This window comes from Sinocyclocheilus rhinocerous, unplaced genomic scaffold (assembly GCF_001515625.1).
Source record: "Sinocyclocheilus rhinocerous isolate Xijiao unplaced genomic scaffold, SAMN03320098_v1.1 scaffold802, whole genome shotgun sequence".
NCBI classification, from domain to species: domain Eukaryota; kingdom Metazoa; phylum Chordata; class Actinopteri; order Cypriniformes; family Cyprinidae; genus Sinocyclocheilus; species Sinocyclocheilus rhinocerous.
Window position 1 is genome coordinate 256658 of NW_015642061.1, and position 8510 is coordinate 265167.

Below are 8510 nucleotides of genomic sequence, written 5' to 3' on the forward strand. Positions count from 1 at the left end.
GTGTGTGTTCACTGCTGTGTGTGTGCACTTTGGATGGGATAAATGCAGAGCACTAATTCCAAGCATGGGTCACCATACTTGGCCACATGTCACTTCACTTTAAATGTCTCACGTCTGACCGATTTAATGCCTCCTTGAAGAATATTAGTATACATATATAAATAAATGTAAATCTGCGGGTCAGTACCTGCTCTATGGCATATTTAATGTGATCATAGACGTCTCTCTGCGTGTGGACACACAGCGGCTCCTCCGAATCATCCACATAGTCTCTGAGGAACAGATGCCTGAAGGAGTCTGTGTTCTCCTCCTTAAACGCCACCACCATCTGATTACTGAGACCGAACAGCACCAGCTGACACAGACAGAGACAGACAGAGCCATTAATGCATGCAGAAGCTAACTATATAAAAAATATATTATGTGCATTTAAAGGTGCAGACAGCAGTGTTTTTATATGTTACACTGACTGATCCTGCAGTCATCTTGGACTAGCAAGTTTTCAGTTACATGATGCTGCAACTATAGGAATTTAACTACAGTAAAACAGTAGCATAGTGTTAAAAATCTCAGCAAATGACTCTGAAAGCCTCTTTCACTGTTTGAAAGCAATCAAGTAATAACGAGTGGCATATGTCACTTTGGATGAGTGCTAAATGAGGAGTAATGTGATAGATATCAGTGTTGATGCTGGTGTGGGAGGGAGGCTGATCTCAGTGGTTTTATACCTGTACAGTGACTATGATGATCTTGAGCAGCTGAAGGGCCAGTTTGAAGGGTTTGCGGCCTTTGGCGTGGTATTTATCACACGGGCTCATGAAGAAGTACTTCAGCTTCCTCCTCAGGGCCTCCTCCGCTTCCTCGGCCCGCGGCCGTGAGCCCGGCATGCTCACGTCCAGGGCGGGAGGGCTGCCGTGACACCCACTGTTCAGATCGCCGGAGCCGTATCCCATCACAGGGGCCAGCAGACGCTCCGTCTCTGAAGAGACACACGGATGAATGAGGGGGATGAATTAGTGGTTAAATATCTGGGCCGGTAGCATAAAAATGGAGGTTTGAATCCCATCAAATTGATAAAGTTACAACTTTAAAAATTACAATGGTGACCTTTATTTTTACCCCGTTAACATAGCTACTATTATGTAGTTATACTATGGTATTTTGACGAAACTATTGTTACCATGGAGATATAATTAAAAAATATTTATAGGATAAGTGCTAAATGTAGATTACTAAATATATATTTTTAATTAAGGGATTTACATGGATATTTATTGTCTAGCATTATTAAATATCTTATTATTAAGCATTTTTATTATAACCATGTGACACTGAATAGGTTTGTTCAATGGTTTGACAGCCTGCTGCTCAATCCTGACGATAGACCTGATAATGTAACCTCACACACATTGATATCTACAAAGACACAAATCTGTCGTCAAAGTTTCAGTCATTTCAGTGAGATATAAACAAAATAACGCAGAATAATAATAATAATAACAACATAATATCAAACCTGTGCCTCCTTGAGCTGAAGGTCTGGAGAAAGAGCTCGCCATTTTACGACCATCGATGAGCAAAAGCAGATATTGATGGATAAATCACGATAATATTGTGATCGATGAGTTTAGGAAATAAAAACAGACTCGGATGAAGCGCATCGCTGCAGTCTGAGGACGAGCAGAAAACAACACAAACATCAGACGCTCTGACTACAAGCGCGCTGTCAAAATAAAAGTCCCCTAGCGGCCCTTTCAAAACATACCTGAAGTGTTTGCAAGCACACAGCATGTATGATGCTGTATGCATATGGAAATTGCACATACAACTTATCATGCAGCTTTATTACAATAGAAAGGCAATATAAAATCGTTACATTTTATTTTGAAAACATTCATAAGGAGCTTGTGTTCAAATGACGAAAAATGCCGGTTTTATTGGTTGATTTTCAGCACAGATTCCTCACTTTCTTTATTTTTCAATGTTTGATTGTTTGGTGCTTTTATTGTAAACAAATACACAGACGAATGTAACCATATAGTCAAGACCGAGGAAAAAACTAATGTAAAATTATAATATGTTAAGAGTCTATGGAAGTCTATCCCAGATTTAAAAAATAGTAATAAAGTAAAAAGTTTTGAAATATTTGAAGATTTGCTAAAGATTTGTCATGTAAACGTTCCAAGATGTCCAGTTTACAAATGTTTTCAAATGTTTTCCCATATGCAAACATTAAGGGAACATTCAATTTTGCATTTTTCAAACATTATGGGAACAAAGGGGAAATGTTCCATGAGTGATGTGTGTCCATGCTTTTGTGCTGAAGTTTTGAGAACTTTATGAAAGACCATATAACTTTAAACAAACATTCTAATATTGTTAATGGAATGTTCGTAACATAACTTTTTTACAGGGATGTATTTTCTGGTTTGTATTTTTTCTAAAATAATACAAATTCTAAATGCATTCTAGAACCTAATTTAAAATATTCAACATTTTTAAGCACAGATGTACATGATTTTAAGGATGTGTAATTATTTAGCTTGCCTCTTTTGCTTTAATGACAGCAGCACCGGAGCTATGATCACGCTCCAGCATAGATAGATAGATAGATAGATAGATAGATAGATAGATAGATTGATTGAATTCGCCAGCTAAGTCCTACTGGGTGAACGTCACGTTGCGTAATGAATATTAATGAGCCAGGCGTTTATACGTACGTGTTTCCGCTCCGACCGACATTAATAGATAGATAGATAGATAGATAGATAGATTGATTGAATTCGCCAGCTAAGTCCTACTGGGTGAACGTCACGTTGCGTAATGAATATTAATGAGCCAGGCGTTTATACGTACGTGTTTCCGCTCCGACCGACATTCGTCACACAGAGAGAGACGCGGCGGAAAACATGTGCAGCATTGGAGCTTCTCGAATAAAATTAATTTAAGGTATTCTGATTGTTTTCGTAATGTTGTTTATCATGGAAATATATTGTAAGATCTTGAAACGGTGCATAGTTAGAGAAATGTTTGGTTTGATGCGACAAGAGCGCAGTTACCACGTGTTTACCACGAGGACATGGCAGAGTCGGTTAAACGCATGCAATTTAATGTGTAAGAAAATGACTAATAATACAATGAATTTGTAATAAAAGCCTGTACTTTGTAAAGAAATTTTGTACTTTGAAAATCCCCCTTTGAATGTTAATAGACATAATATCTGCATACTGGTGTGATTAGCATCAGTTTAGCCGTTTGAAACCCTGATTGGGTTTGAATGTGCACACAACTAGAGCCCTGCGTTGCTTGTCGTGCATTGTAGGGTGTAGGATGTGTGCTACAGTAAGTTACAGCAAGGTCTCTGTTCTCTTCTCTCTGCCCTCATGAGAGCTGAGACGCTTCAGATCCTGCTACAGATTCATTCTAGAGTTTTTCAAACGAGCTGCTTCTAGATTTCAGATGAGTAATGTTGGCATGTGCTCACTGCAGGCCATTTCATGCATTTATTTCTGTTGACTTGCAGGATGATGCAGAAACTGGTTTGGCGTCTCTGTAAGTGCTACTTGCGTCTCCAAACAATCAGATGTTTATCACTGACTTCAGCATGTGAAGAAATCATTCTGACAAAGATGTGAGAACGACAGACCCTGGAGAATCTCTGTGACCTTCAAACACACCAACAAATAAAGGGCAATAAAACGTTTACAAAGAAAGTGTCTCGAGTCAGTTTATCAATATTTTTTGTCTGTCATTGTTTTGTGTTTGATCTGAGATTTTAATGCATCTTATTGAAGAGTTTTAATGCAAGTTCATTTTGAATGCATTTTAGAATTTATCCTGAACAGATAGATTATTCTTTGACCTGTTTTAACACTCACGTGATCAGAAACTCCACTCATCAAAAAAATAATAAATAACTAAAAGCTTGAGTTAAGCGTTTAACAAATAAATTGATGTGATGAATATTTAGATTTTTTTTTAGAGTGTGTATATATATATATAATAAACCGGGTTCGAAGAATCTAGGAGTTCAATAGGAAGTATGCTAAAGCTAGTAGAGTCTTGACCCACACTCCTAACCAGCAGGTGGCAGTAATGCACCTTAAAGTTGTATGACAACTGCCCGAAAAGTCAAAGAGGATAAAACGACAACTCTTCTTGTGGTGTTTTATTCAAAATTATGATTTATGGCTATAACAATAAATAAACTGATCAATATGATGATTGTTTCTATATTGGTTGACTCAACACAGATTGTGAGTCCTAGGTGCTTTCCAAGAACAAGGCGCAGATGAATTTGGGTGAACCAGTCAACTTTGGGTGACTTCCAAGAAGGACACCTGCATCCAGTGGGAGGGATGAGATAAAGGTTATTATAAAAATGGTAAAAACTAGCAGGATTCCACAGTTAAAAAATATGCCCGGGGAGTAAAAATGAATTGTAGAAAACCAGAGGAAAGAAATCAACAGAACTGTGATACCATTGTTAAAGAGCTGATAAGAATAAGGTATAAAAGCTGATGGCTGGACAGAACAGATTCAGATGCAGCAGCTGTTATCTCGGCTTTATTGTTGTGTTCAATGAAGTCTTATTTTGATTTCTGGAACTTTGCTTTTTGAGATTCATTCACAATACTGAGAGGACCATTGCTCCACAACACTCGACAAAACCAAAAACAATCAGCAATTAAAGAAGAACACCGATTCGCTTATGACTTTCAAGAAGTTTGTTTCTGAACAGACAGCAGGTCTTTGTGATTCTCACGGTTGTTCATGTTTGAAACCATCGTTTAGAAAGTGAATGTAAAGATCGCTAGAGCTCAAACAGTGAAAATGGCTTCACCATCTGAAGAAGACTTTTCTTGTCCTATCTGTCTTGACGTCTTCAAGGATCCTGTTGTTTTAGTATGTAGTCACAGTTTCTGTTTACAGTATATTGGGCAGTTCTGGAGAACCAAGGAAACCCCGGAGTGTCCTGTGCAGGAGAAATACTCAAAAGCTCCTTCCGCCAGTAGACGTCAAAGAACTTCTGCAAGCCATTTTTGAAGCAGAGATCATCAGGATCTGAGGAGATCAGCAGTTTACACAGTGAGAAACTCAAACTCTTCTGTTTGGAGGTCAAAAAGACTGTTTTCTTTCTTTCTTTTTCTTAAACGTGCAGAGATTCACTGAAACACATCAATCCCACATTCAGACCCGTGAAGTTGTTTCAGCATAGAAGGTAAGATTTTTACATCTGAGGATGAAAACTATTATGACATACATGAACATACACCAGAAATCTTTGTGGTCATACAGATTTTCTCTTTAAATTCTAGGAGGAGCTCAATAGAGCACCGGAGACCTTACAGGAGAAACTTAAATACAAAGAAAATACGAAAAGAATTTGAGAAAGCAGTTCAACACATCCAGGTGATCATTAATTTCATGTTTCTTTATTGTCTGAAACACAGAGATTGAATTTTTTAATGGACATGTTTATTTATAGTGTACATAATTTTACATTTATACCATCATTTTCTATCAAACCGCCAGTAGACGTCAAAGAACTTCTGCAAGCCATTTTTGAAGCAGAGATCATCAGGATCTGAGGAGATCAGCAGTTTACACAGTGAGAAACTCAAACTCCTCTGTTTGGAGGTCAAAAAGACTGTTTTCTTTCTCTTTTTCTTAAACGTGCAGAGATTCACTGAAACACATCAATCCCACATTCAGACCCGTGAAGTTGTTTCAGCATAGAAGGTAAGATTTTTACATCTGAGGATGAAAACTATTATGACATACATGAACATACACCAGAAATCTTTGTGGTCATACAGATTTTCTCTTTAAATTCTAGGAGGAGCTCAATAGAGCACCTTACAGGAGAAACTTAAATACAAAGAAAATACGAAAAGAATTTGAGAAAGCAGTTCAACACATCCAGGTGATCATTAATTTCATGTTTCTTTATTGTCTGAAACACAGAGATTGAATTTTTTAATGGACATGTTTATTTATAATGTACATAATTTTACATTTATACCATCATTTTCTATCAAATTAAATAAAAGAAAATGCATTTCAAATTTACTATAATTCTATTCTGAAAAAAACATACATTTTTGCATACATCATGGAAACATTTTAGTTCTAGCATTCTTAAACTCAATACATTTGATTAATGTGCTGTTATGATTTTAAATTATGTTACATATTAATGTATCTTATAAAGCACATTAAAATGTAACTGTCATGTAGAAGGGAACCTGATGAGATTTATGTATACTTGCACCCACAGAGACAGAACATCTACTACTACAGTACTAGTACTTCAGAAAGTTAAAGTTAACTAACCCACACTCACTTCATGCTGCTCCAGAATAAGTTGCATCTTTGAGATGATTGAAGTGAATGTGATTTCATTTCAGTCTCAAACTGAGCACAGAGTGTAAGATTAAACAACAGTTTGAGAAGCTTTATCAGTTTCTCAGAGATGAAGCTATAATCACTGCACTGAGGGAGGAAGAGGAGCAGAAGAAGCAGATGATGAAGGAGAAGCTGGAGGAGATCAACAGACAATGTTTATGGAAATTAACGTTACAGGTTTATGTTGTTGTATTGCACTTGTTGGATTTGTCGTCAGACGAAGCATTACATACACAAAGATTATTCAATAAACTCTGCTCCTTTGAAGCTGTCTACACTGTGAAATTAATATCTTACTTACATTCGTACGCACATCCACACAGTCAGCAGCAAGTGAACAAATGCAACTCTTATTTCGGTTCGCAACCCGCCATGAAACCAGAAGAAATACTTTTTTTCTCTCTACAAAAACCAAAAAGAATCAGCGATCATGCTTGTCGTGGTTAGTCATTTCTAAAATCATCGTTCAGAAAGTTGAATTTATATTGCTCAGACAGTAAGAATGGATTCACTAAATGTATCTGCAGAAGAACTTTCTTGTCCCGTGTGCTGTGAAATCTTCAAGGATCCTGTTGTTTTATCATGTAGTCACAGTGTCTGTAAAGAGTGTCTTCAACAGTTCTGGAGAACCAAGGAAACTCAGGAGTGTCCTGTCTGCAGGAGAAGATCCTCGAGAGATGATCCTCCATGTAATCTAGTGCTAAAAAACCTTTGTGAGTCGTTGCGGAGGCAGAGAACAGAGAGGCGTTCATCAGGGTCTGAGGAGATCTGCAGTTTACACAGTGAGAAACTCAAACTCTTCTGTCTGGAGGACAAACAGCCTGTGTGTTTAGTGTGCAGAGATTCACAACAACATGACAATCACACATTCAGACCCATCAGTGAAGCCGTTTCAACATGTAGGGTAAGTTAAATTGTGTTTCATATGTAAAGAACAGTGTGTAGTCATAAACACAGATATCATTATTCATCATTTATGCACACAGTATATACTATGCCATTTTTGCTCTACTTCATTATTTTTTTCTTTTTTTTTTGTACATCTCATTTTAAATAGTTTAAATCTTCAAACTAAATACAACATAAAAGTAGCCTAATGATCCAACATCTCTCACGCATGTGAAAACCTAATTATCTCCTTTAGTAGCAAACTTGTTTTTGAGCATGAACTGCACGTTTGAGGTCCTGCCACAGCATTTTAATTTGGTTAAAGTCAGGAGTTTGACTAGGAAACTCCAAAACTGTAATTGTGCTTATGTAAAATTGTACTCAGAGGTGGATTTACTAATGGGCTTTGAATCAGTGTATTGCTGCATAATAATACAGTTGTGTTTAAACTTCAGCTTATGGACTTAAGATCAGACATTCTTCTTTAGGATTTTCTGGTAAAGAGCAGAAAAAAATACACTTCGTTCTGGGATGTTTTTTTGTTATTTTGTGAATTATATGTGGCTTCTAAGAATGTTTATTACAAACTTTGTGTTTACTCGGGTTGCCTTTAGGGTTCATTTCTAAATCAATTTAGTATGTGACACAAAAACAAAAGAAACAAGGATGGGCCAAATACTTTTTTACAGCACTTTATGATATCAATTTATCCTCTTCTTCTCTTCACTGTAATCTAGTGCATTATTATTATTATTATTATTTTTTATTTTTTTTCAATTCTAGGAAGCGCTCAATACAGCAGTCAAGACCTTACAGGACAAACTTCAACAAAGTGGAAACATAAAAGGAGTGTTTGAGGAAACAGTTCAACACATCAAGGTGAGGAAACAGAATCAAGACTATTTTCTTTACGTTCTTTATATTTAACATGAGTTCCAGTGTATTATATTTTATTATTATTTTTGAAAATTACAAGCAGAAGTTACAATGCTTCTGCATCTCGGTATCTAAGTTTATCTCAGATATTACTGATGTGAAGTGTTAACTGATGTGTGGTGATTGAGATGATTGAAGTGAATGTGGTTTGATTTCAGTCTCAAGCTGATCACACAGAGCACCAAATTAAACAGCAGTTACAGCAGTTTCATCAGTTTCTCAGAGATGAAGAAGAAGCTACAATCACTGCACTGAGGGAGGAAGAGGAGCAGAAGAAG

At 36.7% G+C, this 8510-nt stretch overlaps 2 protein-coding genes and 1 long non-coding RNA gene across 3 annotated transcripts in view; 2 read left to right on the forward strand and 1 right to left on the reverse strand.

The window, feature by feature from the left end:
- Positions 1–1705, reverse strand: part of mcoln1b (mucolipin TRP cation channel 1b) — a 13339-nt gene extending 11634 nt beyond the window's left edge. The window contains exons 1-3 of the mRNA XM_016572510.1: positions 1517–1705; positions 729–979; positions 188–355 (exon numbers count right to left, since the gene is read on the reverse strand). Coding sequence (XP_016427996.1) covers positions 188–355; positions 729–979; positions 1517–1559 — 462 coding nt within the window. The 5' untranslated portion in view covers positions 1560–1705. The remainder of the gene's footprint in view (positions 1–187; positions 356–728; positions 980–1516) is intronic.
- Positions 1706–2849: 1144 nt separating this feature from the next.
- Positions 2850–3713, forward strand: LOC107755619 (uncharacterized). The gene is made up of 2 exons (XR_001641719.1): positions 2850–2949; positions 3524–3713. It is a non-coding gene; the product is annotated as an uncharacterized LOC107755619 (long non-coding RNA).
- Positions 3714–6910: 3197 nt separating this feature from the next.
- LOC107755606 (nuclear factor 7, brain-like) overlaps positions 6911–8510 on the forward strand; it is a 3812-nt gene continuing 2212 nt past the window's right edge. Inside the window, exons 1-3 of the mRNA XM_016572495.1 lie at positions 6911–7312; positions 8080–8175; positions 8391–8446. Of these exons, the coding sequence (XP_016427981.1) occupies positions 6911–7312; positions 8080–8175; positions 8391–8446 (554 nt within the window). The remainder of the gene's footprint in view (positions 7313–8079; positions 8176–8390; positions 8447–8510) is intronic.